We start from the raw sequence: 19,639 nt of genomic DNA, 5'->3' as shown, positions 1-19,639 counted from the left end.
CCACCTTACAGTTACCACACTAGGATTTCCCACCCTTTTAATAGTCACAGTGGCAGCTAAGTTTCTAATACATAAAACCTGAGGACACAATTCAAGCTTCAGGGAGTTTCGGGGGGACATCATTAAATCCACTACACTCCCTCTCACCCTGACGTGCTCCAGCAAGATAAAGAGCAGATGAGTGAACAGAACGGAGGAGCAGTGCGAGGACAGAGCACAACGAAAAGCCCAACTGACAAGCCTTCATTGTGCGGCTCAGATGCAAAAGCAACCCCTGACCCCACTGCCGTCGCTCAGTGGACCGTGTCAACAGGAACATTAAACAGAGCAGAAACAATCGAACATAAGGAACCTCAACTCACTGCTCAAAAATGGACAAAATGTCAACCCGAACAAGAAATGTTTGGCTTCTCCAAATGCAATTTCAGAATGAGGAATAAAAGTGTCTCTAAAAGCAACTTGGCTCAGTGGTCAATTCCTGTTGCATTTCAAAGACTCCTCCATCACTCTAGAGGGAGCTGCTGCTGCCCTACTAGGGTCTACAGAAGCCCTGGCTGGTCCCATTGGCTCTGATCTCAACTGCCAGTCACCTGTCTCCCTTCCCAAGAAGTGGAGCCAGGTAGAGAGTCCCCCTCGATGAGCCCAGGATGGCGATGCCACCACCCACTATCCGAGGGGGACAGAGGGATGGAGGGCTGGGGCGTCCAGGCTGCTCAGCCTGGAGAGAACACTGAGCACATATTCTGGCCTCAGATCAGTGTGACACTCAGCACGGACTCATTGGCTGCATGGCCTCAGATCTGTCACCTAACTCCTCCAAGTCCCAGCCCCTTGCCCATAAAATTTGATAACAGCACCTATTTCAATGTATTTTCTATGCTAATTTTATGAGCTAATGTATATGAAATGCTTGATCAAGCCATGGCATGCAATTTAAAAAGGAAAAAAATAATAGTTAAAAAATTAATTAAAAGGAAAAAAAACAAAAGGACTGGCAAAGGTGCCCCTCCGTAGGCAGCTCTAGACAGATGGGAGCACTTCGTACATCAGTGCTACAGCAGAGGAGGGAGAGAGGTGGGGGTGCCCGAGACCCGCTCACCCCATCCTGGAAAATGTGCATAAGTCCTGGAGGCTCCTCTGAACAGTGTCGTCATGGCCACCACAGGCCTTAAAATGTACCTCTGTTCCCCAGCTTCCAATGGGACCCCATAGCCACTGCAGAATTGGGGGGTGGCATCAGCAGATAATCTCACCTGAACTGCAGCCCAGCTGAGCTCTCAAACGTGATGAAATAGTACGTGCCCTAGGACATGAGGACCTTGCATCCTCCCTGCACTGTTCCGTGAGGCTGGCCTGATGCGGCGGCAGATAATGAGGATGGGAAGCCCCTGCCAGGTCAAGGCCTGGCCTTTCTGATGGCATCTAACTGTGCAGAAGGCTGGACTTGGCCATCACAGTGGGCCACACAATGAGGCAAGCGAAAGAAATGAAAGGCATAGAGATTAGAAAGGAAGACGTAAAACTGTCTTCATTTGCAGATGATACCATGGTCCATACAGAAAATTCTTAGGAATCAACAAATATATTACTAGAATAAGTGAATTTATCAGTGTCACAGGATAATAGGTCAATATACACAACCAACTGTATTCCTATGGACTAGCAACAAACAATTAGAACAGAAATTTTAAAATATCAATTACAACATCAAAAATAGTAAATACTTAGGGAAATATGTAACAAAATACATGAAAGACCTATATACCGAAAGCTACAAAACATTGCCAAAATAAATTTTAAAAGATCTAAATAAATGGAGAGATTACTATACCTGTGGATAGAAGATTCACTACTGGTAAGTACCAATTCTCCCCAAATCGATCTATAGATTAAACATATTCCCAATGAAAAATCTTAGCAGGAGTTTTTGTCAAAATTGATAACCTATTTCTAAAGGTTATGTGGAAAGCAAAAAACCTAGAATGTCCAAACTAATTCTAAAAGCAAAAAACTGAATGACTTACAGTATGTGATTTCATTTTTAAACAGAAAATTGCTGCAGAACGAGGATTAGGAGAATACAGCAACTTAGAGCTGGATCGCTCCGCTTACCCCATGAGTATTTGTCATTACTGATTTTTAACACAACACACGGGCTATTAAGAGTAGCCAACATTTCCTATAACTTCAAGAGTTTAAAAATTGCCAGGATTTAATCCCAAGATGATAAATGACTCATCTTTCCTCTTTATAAACTATTAGCCAAGGACACCACTTCGTAAGTGTTGCTTCCTTGGAACTCATCATCCCTGAAGTTCTACAGACAACACGTCTTAACTACTCTCAAAAACTTCCTTCTAGGAGGAGGGAGAAGACACACACAGTACTGGTAAGTTTTGATAATTAATATTCATTACAGGCTGTGTACTCAAAAGCGCAAGGCATTAAGTACTTGACATACAAGGGTAATTCAAAAAGTTCACGGAAAACAGAATTAAAGGACAACACAGATCTTCCCACAAACTTCTGAAGAGCCCTCATTCATTATCACATTTAAGAAAATTTGTTGCTGGCAGCCAGTTCTAGCCGTTTGTGCTAATACACAGACATCCGATTGAAGGTGTACACTGAAAATGAAAATCCCAGTGAAGACAGGAGGAACCAAAAGACAGACTTTCACCTGTGCCTAGTAAGTTACTGCGTCTCTCCTGGTTTCCAGGGACGCTCCTGCTCCCATCCTGCCGGCTCCCCAGGTGCAGGCCAGAGGCTGCACGCAGGGCAGCGGGCATGGGGGCAGCGGAGAAATATGCCAGAGAAAAGACGGAATTAATAACAATAATGATGATAGTAATAATAAAAACAATGATGAAAAATTCTATTTTCTCCACAGGAAATATTACAAAATCATTGCCACGTGAAAAGGTGACCAAAGGGTCCACAGTCAAAAAATATAGGGGTAAAAACTATTTTACACGTGAAGGTGTATCTGGCCGCTAATGTTTTTAAAATCATATTTTTCTGGATTTTGCAATGTCTGTGGCATTGGTCTGCTTTTTGAAGCTTGTGATTTTAAGTTTCTTTTTTCAACCTAAACAAATAATCATTTCCTACCTAATGCTGCATTCATAATTTTGAGTTCTCTTTCTTAAAGAGGGTCTCCAGAATTCTACAAGTTTCAGAACCCATAAAACCTGGACCTGCTGCCAGGTGAAAGGTGCCAATTCCTGCCCAGGTGGCAGGTCCTACTCTCTCCAGAGCACATGGCTGGTTCAAAGTGTGAGAGTGAAGCGTGAGGTGTCTTAGCCAGCCAGTGAGACCCTAGTCACCAACACTCCATGGCCAGTGTGGGAGGGCTTAAAGCCCCCCCGGCTGTCCTAGGAGACCCTGGGCCAGCCTCCTTCCCACACCAGCCAGCGGTTATCCCCGACCTGGCCCCCAGTCGTCCCAGCACCAGATCTGGATGGTCTGCCCTGTTCTGGGCTCTGTCCCTGGTCCCTGCAGAGGCACCTTCCCTCTCTCACTCTGGCATGGCAACTGCAGTTCACAAACTCAGAGCATCAGGGACACACAGCAATGTTGAGCTGAACTCCAGTGTCTGCACAGTCCCAGTGAGGGCAGCCAGGCCGAGAAAGGTCACAAGCTCCTAGTTTAGACCACAGTGGCTTCAGAACCAGAACTGGCCTCAATTCCCATTTCTGCCTCTTAGCACTGTGTGACCCAGTTAGTGGCTATGCCTGTTTGAGCCTCAGTCTCCCTTTCTGTACCATGGAGATGATGCTACCTCCTTCACAGCGGTTGGGAGCCCACAGTGAGACGGTGCCCATAAAGCACTAAATCTCACGCCCACCCTGGAGGCCGTCTCCTGGGTAACCATCTCCCAGCTCTCAGCCCAGGGACGGGTCTCCATGTCCCCCCCAGGTGCGTTTCAGCACCTCCACGCAGCTCCTCTCACACTTCTGAAGCTTCAAAGAATACCACTTCTCATTCTAATTCAGGCACGTCAGGCCTCTGTTTTCAGTGTCTTCCCTGGAGTCACAATGCCACTTGGGGTGTGTGAACTTACTGCAGGGTCCCCATGACCATCTCCATCTCCTGGCCACCCCTGCGGTGCCCTCCATCACGTGGCTCTGATTCCCCAACTCTGTCTCTCAGAACTCCTCAGCGCACACTTCTACTCCTGCAAACACCTCCCCCGGACCCCAAAATACAACACGCCACCCCATCCCCTTGCATTCATATCTATTTTCCTTCCTGCTAGAATACTTTATTCTCTTTCCCTATAGCTAGTCAAATCCCACCCAACCTTCGATACTGGCCATAAAATAATAACACCAATAAGAATAATAATAGTGCTTATTTATTGAGCATCTACTAGGTATCAAGCACAATGCGAGGCACACGTGTTTTTTCCAGCTATCCCTGCAAGCCTGCGGGGTGGCTCTTATCTGTAGTCTATAGGAAGATGGAAAAGCAGAGGACCAGAGAAAGAAAGCACGTTGCTCAAAGCCTCAGATGTGGCAAGTGGCAGAGGCAGGAGGCCGACCCCATCTGTTGAGGGCCCAAGCTGGAGCTCTCCGCTCTGTTTCTGTGACCTCCCTTCTTGGTCCCCACCCTTCTAGCCAGCCAGCCTCCAGCCCCCTGCAGCTCACAACATGTGGGGACACACTTCACACTTCCAGGCCTCAGAGTTCAGGGCCAGGATGCAGGATTAACAACCCAACCTTCTCTGCCAGCAAGAACAATCTCGCCTCCCAATTTCTCAGCAGAGTTGATCAGTAGAGCTAATTTGGAAAACAGAACACAGTGTATTCGAAGGAAAAGAAATGAATCCTCCTTTATTCACAAGAAACAGCATGTTCCCAAAATTCAAATCAGTTGCAAAAGCAGATTGATCAAATGCACTGTCCTACATTCAGGACCAGCTACATAATCTACAGAGCCCAGTGCAAAATAAAAATGCGGGACCCCTTGTTCAACAATTATTAAGAATCTCAAGACAGCAACACAGAACATTAGAACAAGTGCAGGACCCTTCTGAACACAAGGCCCCAGAGGACTGCACAGGTCCGTGCCCAGGGAGCCTGCCCTGCTTGCGTTTCAAATTCATCTGATTTAAAACCCCAAATCCAGATTAAGTAATGATAAGCATCTCAAGAGCTGCTCAGGTGCTGCCTGCAGTTCTGCCTTGATCTGATCAAACCCAGGAGTCCATGGGCGGCCTGCAGGAGAAATACAGTCCCCCACCTGCCGGGAGGCAAGATGCCTGGCCTTGGGATCTGCAGTGCCTGCAGCACAGTGCACAGAAGCAGGCTGCGTGACCCTGGGCAAGCCCTCAGGCTGAGGACACCTCGATTTCAAAATAAGGGGGCTCAACCAGGTGGCTCCTAAGGTCCCTCCGGCTCTCAAACCACTTGTGATTTTTCACCTAATTTCTTCAACTTTAAATACCAGCAAAGGTAGTCATACTTTAAACACAACAAGTAACAGCACAGCTCAGTTGAAACAGTTGCCAGGATTCAGGGGAAAGGCCAAGATGCAAAAAGAAACTCAGCCAAAAATATGGCTGGATTTGGCCAGGGTCTGCTCAGCAGGGACTAGCTAAGGGACTAGGCAGGTCCATCAGGAACAGCTCATCCTCCTCCACTGCCCCAGCCTTCCTAACGCTCCCAGGTCATGCTTCCCTTCTTTCCACCCCGTGGGCCTGGGCATCAGTGACAGAAACAACACAAGGTCTTTCAAAGGCAAGTGCGCAGAATGCACTGTGCAGAGGCCGGAAATGAAGGCCTATGGAAAACATGTCCCTGTTCTCCCTTTAAGGGCCAGGAAGCCACCTCCTGATTACCTAATGACTAGCAGATTGCCTGCCCGCCCCTGCTGCTCTGGGCTCACAGTCCCGCCCAGAAGCCTGGGGAAATTTCCCCTGGCCATCTGCAGGTGCACAGTCACTCTCTTGCTGGCAAGGGTGCTAGTCAGAAACTGTAAATAAAGCAGGCACACATGGTAGGCCTCCAGTGTGGTGCCATGAAAACATAGGTTAATATTTGAAAATGATTCAGTTTATTAAGGAGTCTGGGGCACACTCCTCAGCTGTCATCAGCCACCTTCCCACAGCCCGACACCCCAAGCTGAAGTCCCCCGTGTGAGGTCCAGCTCTAGCGCCCCATCCTCCAAGTGCCTGCAGCCTTCTGCAGGGCTAAAGTCCAGAGACACCCCAGAATTTGCTGCCACGGAGTATATGCTGAAGGTCATCCTCTTCTTCATCATTAGGCAGTCCAAGGGCCACGTCCTACATCTTTGGTATCCCCTTCAGTCCCCAGCATGGCTAGATATAAAATAACTACAAAGGGCTGCTTGCTAGAAAAATAATTCCAGGCCCAAATCCAGAGGGGACTCCCAGGAGGAAATGGCACTCCAAGTATCTCATATGCAGGTACCTGTTCCACTCACAGCCCAGCACCTTTATTGAGAGTACGGTGCTAGATCCAAAGCTCACCAGTCCCTCTAGCACTCCCCCTACGTCCCCAGCACTGTATCCCCACTGCCCTGAGCCAAAGGTCCCCTGCCCGTGCTTCTGATGGTGGGGGAGTGGGAACGACAACAGAGAGACAAAACAGAGCAGAGAGAATGCAAGGGCTGCAGGCCCAGGTCAGCTGACACCAGGTGCCTGCAAGTGGCCAGTTGCTGGCGGGGAGGGGAGAGAGGGCATGGGATATTCTGGAATATTGATCTTTACACTGAACGCTGGGTCCCCACCTCAGGATGGAATTTGGGCTCCACCACTCTGGCTGAGCACAGGCACCTGAGACCCAAGTAGGACACCTGCCCCAGGCGTGGGCAGGTGCATCGAGACTGGAGCAGGAGGCAGGCAGTTAACTAACCTGACACCGAGCAACTGGGGAGAGGTGCTGGTCCACATTCAGGGGGGAAGCGGGGATGATTTTCCCCTAAGAAAAGCTCCCTTTGTGAGGTTTCTTGCTGAATTTGAGAATGACCGTGAGAAGCACAGGGGAGAAACCCAGATTAGCCGGGTGGGGAGAAAGAGAGGCAGGTGGGCTGCATGAAAGGAGCCATGAACTGCACAGAAACATGGAGCGCTCCTCCCCTTCCAGGGAACTCTGGCTATTTTCTCCCTGAGAAACCAATCGCAACAGGCTCCTAAGGGCTAATGAGGCATAAAGCGCAAGGGGGTGGGACTGCCTATTGGCAAGAGGGGTTGCTGGGGGAGAGAGAAAAAAAAGTAAACACCAGTGAATGCAGTACAGATGGCCCATAAGATTCATGTCCTCTGTGTCTGCAGTGTGAGTGGCTGCACTCTGTCTGCCCCACTCCATTAAATTCCAAGGAAATTTATCAGTGGCGGCTGCAACCTAGAGTCTGGCCCAGCACAGATCTGGGGCATGGGGGCAGCAGAAACAGAAGCAAGACCTGGCACATTCCAGGAAATCAGACCCCATCCTAATCAGTGCTGCTGCTGCAAATTCCAGGGCACCAGGGCAGGGGTGCAGAGGGGCCCGTGCAACTAGGTTTCATTGAACCCTGCAGAGAAAATGCCCAGGAAGGGCAGAGGCATCACTTAGCTGTGTCCAAGGCAGCCAGCTGAGGTCTACAACAAACCTGAAAATCCTATGCATCACCAGGGGCACTGTCTGCAAATCTAAGGAAAAACAAAATAGAGTAGGTACAGCCTCCCCACTGCCATGGCTCTCTGACCCACTCTTGATAAGATACACTGAATTCACAATTAACAATTTTTTTGTTGTTTTTGGGGGGGGGTTTAAGGTTAAAAATTGAATGATGGACAACACTCTCTCCCTATCTTTTGCATAGAAATAAAGAAATGAAGTTCAGGAGGGTTTCGTGTGACCTCTGTCTTTCCCTTAGTGAATCAAGGAGGAAGAGGCGCTGCAGGCTGGGAGCCTAGTCTTGGTTTCCAGGCCACACTGGCACTTCCAAGCGCTGGCAGCCCCTCTCTTTCCGGTAGTCTCCCAGACAGCTCCAAGTGGGAAAAGCTCACCCAACGCCAGACCTCAGGCTGCAAATCCGTCCCCCGTGACCGTGGTGCTCTGAGCAGTGACTGTTTGCAAGGGCTGGGCCAAGGTGGTGGCGGATGCTGCCTGGAAAAGACTCAGGGCAAGTGAGGAGGAGGAGGGAAACTCACGCAAACAAGTCTAAGACAGTCTCTCTCCAACAGACCGGATGAGGAAGGAGCTTTCAGGGGGCACCTGGCCAGCTGGCTGCAAACCCCTATCTGTGCTTTCGTCACAAGCACAGCCCAGTTCTATAGCTTCGGCTTTACTGGGGAAAAGTGCCTTTTCCAGAACAATGTGTCTAGGTTGAAAGGGGCCTGTCATTGAAAATCACTTTTCAGTCTCACTGGCAAAAATTTAAAAAAATAAATAAAAATCCCTGCTTTCACACAGCCGTGGTAAATGCTTGGGTTTGATCAGATGGCTGCATTTAATAGTTTTTTCTGGCCTATTTTATGTATTAGAAAAAAGTTTCCAATCAATTCCACTGCACAGGATTTTTTTTTTTTCAGAAGTCTCCTGAATGCCCAGCATGATATGTCTATTATTATCTTCAGGGAAACAGCTGCCCGCTCAGTTCACAGAAACACTGTTAACTTTCCTCTTTATAAGCATCTGGCTCCAGGCCTGACCTTCGCAGATTCCTCAGTGGGGTTCTCTCCCTGCTCAGCCTCCTCTGCTTGTTATGTCTGGACCTGTCGGGCCAGCTCAGGCTCCTGCACCCTCCGGCCTCCCGCAGCTGGGAGGCACTGCCCAGGGTAGGGGAGGGGACAGGGGAAGAAGGGACAGAGAACAAGGGCCTTGGCCCAGGAAGAGGCCAGTTCTTCCCGGGCTCCCCAGGACCCCCTGATGGACAAACTGGCGTCCCCCACATCAGAGAAGGAGGGGGACTTAGTAAACCGAGAAGAGACGCCAGAAGGAAACTCTGGCTCAAGTCAGAAGTGAAAAGTGGGCTGTGGGACCCATGACAGGCCACTTCCCCTTTCTGGGCCTCAGTTACCTCACTGGTAAGATGAGGGGTAGGCTAGACCATTTCCGACAGCCTTTCCAGCTCCAGAAAAAGTTACATGATCTAATAAATCTCAAAAGTGCATTTCCTGATGCTTTCTTTTCAGTGTGTAATTCCCGTCCGTATAGAATATTCTTATTTTTAATGCTGGCTTCCTGCGTCACGTGCTCCAGTTTCTTCTGACAGATCCCGTCAGCAGCGCCTCAGCAGTTTAGACTTCCAAAGTGGCTTTTGCGGCTGGGATTGGGACTCCCCATCGGGGAGAGAGGATATAATAAAAGTCTGGGTTTCTAATCCATACAAAGAAAATGCTTTTTGTCATAAAATGGAATGAAGTACTGACATATGCTACAATGGGGATGAACCTCGAAAACATTTTGCTAAGTGACAGAAGCTAGACACATATTGTTTAATTCCATTTATAGGAAATGTCCAATATAAGCAAATTCATAGAAACAGAAGGTGGACTGTAGTTGCCTAGGGTTGAGTAGAGGGAATTATTGGAATTATTGGGTGACTGCCAATGGGTATCAGGTTTCTTTGAGGAGGTGACAAAAATGTTCTAGAATTAATGGTGACAGGTGCACAACCCTGTGAATATATAAAAAACACTGAATTACGCACATTAAAAGGGTAAATTTTATAGTATGTATATTATATCTCAATAATGCTATTTTAAAAAGAAAAATAATATTGTCATATGTTTCTTTTAACTTTTTTAATGTGACTACTAGGAAACTGCGTTTTATATATGTAGCTCATGCTATACTTCTGTCTATGTGTACAAAACACTGGACTAAACATGTTCTTCACTTTTCAAAACGAAACCAGTCTGGCCTCCTCCTACATCCTGGACAGAGCTGACATCTGGGAGGCTCAGTGCAACGAGCCCCGGGCTGGGCATCCTGGGACCTATTTTCCGTCATGTCCTGGCTCATGACCTCAGACCCTCACGTCCCCTCACTGGTCCAGACTCCTCACCTAAAATGCACATTTTGGACCAGATGACCTGACAACCACACAAGCCCTTCACGATCACAGTTCACCCTATCTCCAGGTAAAACCAAACTTTATTTATTTATTTATTTTTCCTTTTTTGTCTTTTTTACTGACCGGTAACGGGATCGCAACCCTTGGTGTCATGCCCGTACCGGGGACCAGCAACGGGATCGCAACCCTTGGCGTTGCACCCGCACCGCGCTCAGCCAGTGAGCGGGAACCGGTCTCCACATGGGATCCGAACCCTCGGCAGGAGCGCCGCCACGCTCCCAAGCAGCGCACTCTCCAGTGCGCCACCGGGCCGGCCCGAAACCAAATTTTAAAAGTGCTCACATTCTTTTTTTTTTTTGTCTTTTTGACTTTTTCCGTGTCCGGGAACGGATCGCAACCCTAAGTGTCGCCCCCGTACCTGACCGGGACCAGCAACGGGATTGCAACCCTCGGTGCTGCGCCCGCCCCTCGCTCAGCCAGTGAGCGGGAACCGGTCCGCATGTGGGATCCGAACCCTCGGGCGGGAGCGCCACCGCGCTTCCCAAGCGGCACACTATCCAGTGCACCACCGGGCCGGCCCCAAAAGTGCTCACATTCTATCCCTGCCATTCCTCAGCTCTTAACAGCAATCAATCTGAGAATAAGAGTAACTGTTAAGACCAGCAAGATAATCTACCAACTGAGTAGAATGACTGGCTTTACCCATCCTCTATCCAAAGGATTTCTTTGGGGGAAATTTCTTTTTGACCTTCAGTGACTTGAGAGAGAAATTCTATAGCCGATGGCAACGAACACTGCTACAACCCTTCTGCAAAATAATTTGGCCATATAACCGAGGACCATAAAAGCTCCATATCCTTCTATCCAGCTACTGTACTTCTTAATATCTATCCTAAGAGAATAGGACAGAAAGGATAAAGGACAGAAAGGATAAAGCTGATGGTGACATAAAAATGATGGTGATGATGACTCTTTTTTCTTTATTTTTGATGTGATTAAATTACATTTATAACTTTAAAAAACTGATACAGTATATGCATCAAATGTATAAATGCATTTTCCATGATGTTTAAACAGTATGGAGAAAAGAAAATAAAAAGAGCCTTTATGCTAAGAGAGTAAAAACTTAGTGTATTCATCCCAAAGAAAATCTAACCATGGCTTAAAAGACATTGAAGCATCTCAGTCCCGATTCATCAGCATACAGACCATAATATTTGTACTGATTTTTTTCCCCTTCATCAAGAGCACTGTAATTACCGTTCTAGGCCATGTACATATACGTATAACTCTTGAGGGAGGAAATCATTCATCATATAGATAGCTTTTTAGCTATCTTCTAACCCAAGGAGATTATCTCGGTGGGGATTGAGGGGAAGAGTTTTCTTCCACTTCATTTTGAAGCAGGACACTAAGTAAAAGCACCCAGTGCTTCCCAAGTCGCACAGGACAAGCACGTGCGTGGACCTGCCTCCCCAACACCTCACTGCTCCAGCAGGAAGACACAGCTGAGACGGGAGTGCTCATGGGCTCCGCCCCAGACCTCGGGACAGCAGACTCCACGTGAGCCCTCAGCCATGAGCTGTGCAGCTGTGACAGTCATGTTCCCTTTGGGAGTCTCAGTTTCCCCATCTGTAAAGTGAAGTGTTGGGCTGTAGGACCTGGAGGACCTTCTGCCCTCTGGTTTCACACTCTGAGATTCTGTCCTCTCTACAAGTCAGTTGGTGGCTTTGGGCAGCCAGCAGTCTCTGCGGGGAAGGTAGGGTCCTCATCCACAGGATCCAAGAAAACATGGAAACGGGGAGTTGATGTGGCTAAAGATGGGTTGTGGAAAGTGAAAGCAGAATGATATTTTTCAGAGGATGAGTATTCCAAGGAAACAGGGAACTAGAAATTAATAACAGAAAGATAGCTGGAAAACACCCCAAATATTTGGAGATTAAACAACATGCTTCTAAATGACACAAGTCAAAGTAGTCTCAAAAATAGTTTGCTCGTGAGACAGACTTGGTTCAAATCCTGGCTCTGCCTCCTCCTACTGGTTGGCCTTGGACAAGTTATAATTAACCTCTTGAGCCTCACCAACTCCCTTGTCGAGGCAGCAGGGATAATGCCCCTGCCTCCCTGGGGAGCTCTAAGGAAGGACAAGGAAGGCCCATACACAATTAGCACACTGCCCAGCTCCCAAAAAGCACCCAGCGGTGAGAGCTCTTTGGGTCACTGTTCTGTTTGATGACATTTCCCACCACCCTACCTGTCCTAAAGGATGTGGTCTTCTGCCCCCAGGGACCTCTGTGTGCCAGAGAAGAGCAGATATGACCACTGAATGCTGAGCCTTTCCTCCCCTGTATCCAGTTGGCAGCCACCCGCCTGGGCAACCTCAACTGGCAGAATTCTGTGTCCACCCATCCCCACCAAGCGGTGACTGCCACTTAGAATATTGGCACCAAAAAGAGAGCTCTTCTTAGTCATAGGGTGTGAGATGACTAAAGTGTTGGATGATTGGGTAAAATCTTGCCCAAGACTATGCAAAAGGAGAATTCTGCAAATCTCTCCAACTTTGGAGAAAAAAAAACAGCTCATCACACAGACAGGCCTACCATCTTCATCCTGAGATTTTATTGCACAACTAATGAAAAAGATGTTCCTGACACTTGAAAATATTGCACAAGGCTCTGACTCATTATGACAGGGGCTATTCAAATTTGGAGTTTACCAGAAATTCCAGCCACAACAATAAGCCCCCAGAGACCTTTGTGTGCATAAGGAGACATAATTACCCTGTGGGAAAGGACCGGCTGTTGTCACAAGATGCTGTGGAGGGCTGTTTTTATGAAATATGCTTACTCAACAATCTGTCCTAGGAATCTAAAATAATAGGGTACCTGTGGACTCCAAAACCATTTTTTTCCCCCTTAAGATATGACAAATCTTTCCTTGTGAGGAATTCCCAGAGCATAGAAACCAAGCTTCATTCAAGAAGGCCCCAGGGCTTCTGTAAACTGCCATCTCCTGGGTGTCAAACTCCAGAGAGGGTTAACAAGATGACATCTGCAAAGTCCCAGGTGTCCCAGACACACAGCTCTTAATTCAAGGAAGTCACACACTTCTCATGTGACAAAGGCAACAGCTAGACCACCACGGGGAGACAAGCAAGGCAGTTTCTGACCCCCTCTGCCCAGAGCAACTTTTCCAACATATTAGTTGGCAGATTCCGAGTCAGCCTCCAGGACACAAGTCCCACATCACTGTCTTTCTCTGTGAAGCCTTCCCAACCTGCCCACTCACCTCATCCCTAGGGAAAGAAGATCATTCCAGCACTCCTCCCACTGAGTTGACTCCCTTGTTAGTGCCTTGATGGTGATGATAATTGTTATTACGGCTAATACTGACAGTTCTAATAAAGGACCAGGCACAGCGCTAAGCACTTCATATAATGAGGTCCTTCCATCCTGCAACAACCCTGAAAGGTAGCAGGTGTGTACTATTATCTATACGATTACCTCACTGATGAGGAAAGTGAGATTTAGAGATTAAGTCACACGTCCAGAAAGTGGAGATCTGATCGCAGAGCCCTGCCCTTCAGCCTGACAGCATAAGACCTATTACAGGCACCCTGAGATCAAGGGCCACCACGTCTTACTTACCTCTGAGTCCCTATACCTGCTACACTTCCAAGTACATAGTAGGTGTTCAATAAATGCTCTGAGTGAATTTAGAAATGGAACTCACGTCGCTGATTCCAAAAGCTGAACTCTGCACCCTTTCAGCAGTGATCGGCATGCCACTTATTTCTGTCCCGTTGTCCTGGCTAATGTCCCACCATGGCTCTAAGCACACGTCACCCAGCAGTGCTGAATCACACCTACTTCCCTGACACTTCTGGGAGCCTTTTGGAAAAGCATTCTGAATGGCTATACTTCTCAATTTCTCTGTTAGGAGCATTTTTATTTTCTTCCTTTCTTTTTTAATGGCAGAGAAGGTAGAAAAGGAAAAGATGAAATGGCAGAGGGTATCTCACTCCAGAAGACCCAGAGGCAGCCAGTCTCAGGGCCTCTGCGAAGCAGCAAAGGACACCAGGTTGGCTGAAGCTCACCTCCTAGGTGTGGGCGTGTTACCCCCCGTGTCTCCCAGGGACTTTCAACAGCCAGCACAAAGCTGAAATACGAGGCAACCGTGCTCCAGACAGGTCACAACCATTCAATGCCAACCTTGGCTTTAACCACCAGTAATTTAAGAAAAGGAAGTAACTTTTAAAAGAATCCAGCCCAGCCATTAAAATAGGGATGAGATGACCACAGCCTCCTCAGGGACTGGTTTTCTTACAAGAATCACAAATCATTCTAGCTAGAAGAGACCCCACAGATTATCTCGTCTAGTCCCTCCTTGCTGAGACTCTGAGGGGTTAGGAGGACCAGTCACCTGGTCAGGTAACAGCCCAGGAGGGGCCAGAGCCGGTTGTCAGCCCTCTGGCCCCTCCACCCCACTGGCCTTCCCAGGAACCGTCAACCACTGCCAAGTTTGATTTCTTCAAATTAAGCCTGACTAGAACTATTTATTCGCTTGGATAATAAGCTCATGGAAATTCTGGTTTCTGAATCCAAGGCACGAAACTTGTGCAGGATCACACAGCTCCAAATGTACTCGGAACCCAGCCGCGCAGAGCCGAGGCTGTAAGACGTCTAACCACAGTTAGCTCATGTCCCTGCCATAATCACTTGCTGAATGTAGTTATTTTAAGCTCTAATGCAACCTATTTACAGCTCTCCTGGATGGAATGAAGTAATTCAAATGCTTGGCTTTTGATCCTGTTAGTAATTTTATGAAACCTGCATATTTTAACTCTTTAGCAGAACCAACAGAGCAATAAACGTCAGAGGGAGCCGTTCTAACCAGAGGCAGCAACGCCTTGTAAAATGCTCAAAAGACCTTAGAGTTTCCAAGTTTCAAATGACTAAAAACTGGAGCCTCGTGACAGTTTCCACCAACCCTACCTAAGGTGAAGTCCAGGTACCCTGCATGCTTATTTTTTAAGGGACAAAAGGTGATGTGAACTGCCAATAGTGGAATGACTCTCTAGCAAACGCTGCAATGTAACAATGGAAAATGCAGCCACAGGTACAGAGCGATTGTATTTTCCTCCACTGTGTTAAATACAAGCTCACTGTGGGCAGGAACTTGGTTTTGTTCCACACTGTCTTCCTAGCGCTCAGCACAGTATCTATTACTTAGCTAACAATGGTTAAGTACAATAGATTTTACGAACAGTCCAGGCCTCCAAGAAGTAAAACAACCATGTAAGCCCATGGTTCCTCATCAGGAATTCACACACTGCCCCATCTCCAGAGGCTCTGGGGTGGCACCAGGACCAGGTGATCCCGAAAATCCCCAGTGGGGACTTCCTGAGTTGCCCATGTGGTTTGGAGACCTCCAAGCTTGCCTGGGCTGCTGTTTAGGGTAGGACGGGCTTTCCTGGAGTATTACTAGGAGGAGAAATTGGACTGGGCTTCTGCTATTTACGGCATCTGTTTCAGGTCTCTTTCCTGGCTTCCTGTCCATTTTTTAGCAGAGGTCTGCAGCACTGCACAATCCTGGCTGGTCTTTCAGAAAGTCTGGGGATCTGGAAGGGCCTTCCCTCCTTGAGAGCAGTTTGTGGGCTGTGACTCTAGCTTGGAAACATCTTTATGACAGCCCTTTCTGCTCCTTTGCTTTTCTTCAGCAAGGGTTGCACTGACAGCTGCCAGAAGCAACCTTGTCCTCAGAAGCCTGAGCCTGCTGAGTGATGGCTGTGATCTGTCCTACGTTTCATCTCAAGGCCATGACCATCTGCAGCACTGTTTATTTCAGCTATTAGCTGCTGCAACTTAGTTGGGGTTGGCTTATAATCTCTGTTGCTCTGTCAACAGCACAGCATGGTGATTATGGAGGAGGCTCTGGAACCAGATGCATGGGGTCGAGTCCTGAGCAAGGCTCTGCTCCATGACTCTGTCCCCAGCTGTAACATGCGGAGGACTGCAGCACACGCCCCACAGGATTGTTAGAAGCAGCAAATGAGTTCATATGTGCCTAGCACAGAATAAGTACAAAATATATGTGAGCCCTTATTATTATCATCCTATCATTAATTTCAATTCTTTTTTTTTTTTTGTAACTTCCTGACCAGTAGAGTGGGAGATGACAGATCTTTGTTCTCTAGTATAACTGCATACTTTCCATTCAAACCCTGACAGCAGCACTGATCTCTAAAATACATGATTTGCCTTCATTTCCAGAACCATGATTAGAAACGTTCTCTGAAGTCTTCATTAAACAGCTTACAGATAAAAGTGCTTTCTTTTGAATGACACGTTCCTCCACCCAAAGATCCACCATGACCCCAAAATGCTGGTTGTCTGCCTGGGGACCTCTTATCTGATGGCATTTCCTACTTCTCTTCCCCTGGCACGCTGTGCTGCAGACAAACCCTCCTTATAATCTTTTTTTTTTTTTTCCTTTTTTTGTCTTTTTTCGTGTCCGGCAACGGATCACAACCCTCAGTGTCACGCCCGTACCGGACCGGGACCGGCCACGGGATCGCAACCCTCGGTGTTGCTCCCGCCCCTCGCTCAGCCAGTGAGCGGCCGGTCTGTATGTGGGATCCGAACCCTCGGCGGGAGCGCCACTGCACTTCCCAAGCGGTGCACTATAGCAGTGCGCCACCGGGCCGGCCCATAATCTTTGAATCCCGAAGCTCAGGAGCTCTTTCCCCACATCTTCTCGTGGCCTGCTCCAACTTCAGGCCTCTGGTCAAATGGCACCTCCTCGAAAAGGCCTCCCATGTCCAGCCCAGCTAGTAGAGCTCTCCCACCAACCCTTGGAGCCAGAGCAGGCAGCCAACGCACCTTATTTAACAATGATGTCAAGTGTCCTGCCTGCTGGCACCCAGCTGCTGAGAACTGGAGTAGGCTTGAGCTGAATTAAGTCTCCTGGCTCCTGGGCACCAGTTCTCAGAGATGCCTCCAGGAAGCCAAGGGTGGAGTGTGAGATGGGGCAAGAAGGGTGCAAATAAGCAAGACCCTCCACTGAGGGAGGACAGGATGGCACCTCCCATTTCCTCATTCATTCATTTATTCCCTCACTCATCCACCCGTATATTCATTGGGTGCCTCCTATGTGCCAGGCAGACAGACTAACAAACAAACAGCGTCAGACACACTGCAGAGCTCAATAAATATTTGCAAAAGAAGAAGGGCAGGGTAAAAACAGCGCTGCACCTTGTCTGTCTCTCCCTCCTTTCGAGGCTGCCACGCTCAGTCTTCTGTAGCTGTCCCCTCACTGGTGCACCCAGAGGCCCGCTGTGGGTCTGATGGCCAATAAGAGACCTGTTTCTCTACACACAGCGACTCAGCCCAGCCAATTATTAAGCACTCTGCCAACTCCAAAGCTCGTTAAGTGACTCGTCTCACTGGCAATAAACGAGGCAGCTCACATGGTGCCAGTAACTCTGCAAACAGTAACAGCTGGCTTGTTCATGACAAAAAAAAATAAGCTTTTTTTAACGTCATCACCTCATATCCGATAATGACAGTAGCCTAAACTCCCCACCCCGTTGCTTTCTGCGCCCCACCACTGGGCTGGTCCTGCACCAGGCTTTCTTGCCCCCAGTCAAGAACATCTGCATACACAGGCACAGCCCAGCCACTTCAGCCCTGGGGCTCCGTGCCACCAGCCTGGGTCACTCCTGCTACCCCCACCCCCAGAAGTCCCCCAACCACACCAATCTAGTCACTAACCCCAAACAGCAGGGCTTTGCTTATACTGTTCCCGGCCTGGGATGCACTTCCCAGCCCTCCAGGAAACTTCCTCTACCGAGCCTGACCCTTCTCCCACAGCTTGGGGGTAAGCCCCAGGCTGGCTCTGAATAGGACCTTCAGGTTCAATTCCAGCTGAGTGACCTTGGGCAAGTTGTTCAGCCTCAGTTCCCTAGTCTGTAAAACAGGAATGAGAACAGAAGCCCCCTCCTCGTGAGGCTGTGAAGACAGAATGACGTCACACGGTGCACACGCACGGGCTGGGCACTCAGCAGCTGTGCGTTATCATCCTGCCCATCCCTGAGTCTCTGCACGATCACTTCTCTCTGGAGTAACTCTCCGCTGCCCGACTAGGCTGAGTTTCCGGAAAGTGAGGCTGGGCTCTGTACCAATCTCTCCCTATAACACTCTGGCACCTTCCTCTCCATGTGAGCCAAACTGTGCCAGGCCCTAGTTGGTCATGCTGGACCATAGTCCTATAGAGAAAAATCTAGACCAGCCCCTCTGCACCGGGCTCTCCTATCCCCTTGTCCCTGCGCTGACTGTGCTGAGCAGGTGGGGCTGGGCTGTGGCTGTGGCCCAGCACGCTGCCCAGCACAGCGGGCCTGTCCCCGCACCACTGGACTGGCTGCCACTGAACTCTGTGCTGTTTCTCCACATGGCCTCTCTGCCTGGAGACAGAAGCATCTCTCCAAAGGTCCCGCGAGGGCCTTAGACATTGCTCCAGTCAACTCCTTCTGCCCATCACCACCGCCTCCCCTACCAGAAGGGGTCTTGTCGATACAGAATAAGCGTAGAGGGGAAAGGAGGGAGAAGGGGGACACTAACCCCACCCTAACCCGGGCCCTCCTCTGCGTCTGCAGATTCCGTGATCCAAAGCCCAGTTCAGCTTATTCAAAAAGAGCCACTTTCATTTTTGCAGGGTTGGCTCAAAACTGGAGAAGCTAGAGCGGCAGCGACGCCGGCGGAACGTCTGCTGTACGAAACCGGTGCCAGCCGGGAGACACCATCTGGGGAAACTGCAGAGCGGGGCGGCAACACTGTTCCTTTCCAAAAAAGCTAAACAAAGTTTTCACGGACAGGATTCACGATAAAATTAACGCCTGGTTAAGTTTAAGAGACGGGGGAGGGCAGAGAAGAAGGAAGGAGAAGCAACAGGAACGAACTCCTGCGGTCCCAAAGCCGCCGGGCACCAGGCACCGTTCCCAGCCTGGAACTCCTCTCCTCCCTTCGTGCCAGCGTCCCTGTCTCACTTCTGCCCGGGGTCGTCGGCGCCGTGGGGCTCCCCGCGGGGCATCCAGAGGCCTGCCACTGGGTGGGAGGTCCCCTCACCCAGGCCCCGGGCTGGGCGCAAAGCTCAGTTCCGAGGGAGACGGCGGATCGCTGCCACCCCGGCCCCTGCCCGCCTCTGCCAGCGAGCGGGCGCCCTGAACACCCCGCAGTGCTTCGCTGCCCTTCGGCTTGCCCGTCCCACGGAGGCAGGCCAGGGCTGGGGCGGAGAGAGCTGCCGGGAGCGCAACGCGAAGGGAGTACCTTGGCCACAGGCGCCGCGCTGCAGGACGATGACCGGCGGCTGGTGCAGCCTCTCCGAGCGGCGGCTGGCGGCGCGCAGCTGGCACAGGTTGGCGTAGGTGTTGGCGTCGCTGCCGCACACCGGCTCGCTGCTGGCGCACACGCAGAGGCCGGCCTGCGCGCGCCGCCGCACCGTGGCCGAGACCGGCACCCCGAAGGGCACCACGCACTGCAGCCCCTCGCCACACGGGCCCTCCTGCAGGCCGCACGCGGCGCCCTCGGGAGCGCCGCACACTTCGCAGCAGCCGCAC

At 49.5% G+C, this 19,639-nt stretch overlaps 1 protein-coding gene across 1 annotated transcript in view; it reads right to left on the bottom strand.

Moving 5' to 3' along the window:
* The window catches only part of HTRA1 (HtrA serine peptidase 1), a 52,368-nt gene that overhangs the window by 31,561 nt on the left and 1,168 nt on the right, over positions 1-19,639 (bottom strand). Inside the window, exon 2 of the mRNA XM_008571116.1 lies at positions 19,350-19,637. Within this exon, the coding sequence (XP_008569338.1) occupies positions 19,350-19,637 (288 nt within the window). The remainder of the gene's footprint in view (positions 1-19,349; positions 19,638-19,639) is intronic.

Source organism: Galeopterus variegatus, unplaced genomic scaffold, assembly GCF_000696425.1.
Source record: "Galeopterus variegatus unplaced genomic scaffold, G_variegatus-3.0.2 Scaffold661, whole genome shotgun sequence".
NCBI classification, from domain to species: domain Eukaryota; kingdom Metazoa; phylum Chordata; class Mammalia; order Dermoptera; family Cynocephalidae; genus Galeopterus; species Galeopterus variegatus.
This window is presented reverse-complemented; position numbering and strand designations above follow the sequence as displayed.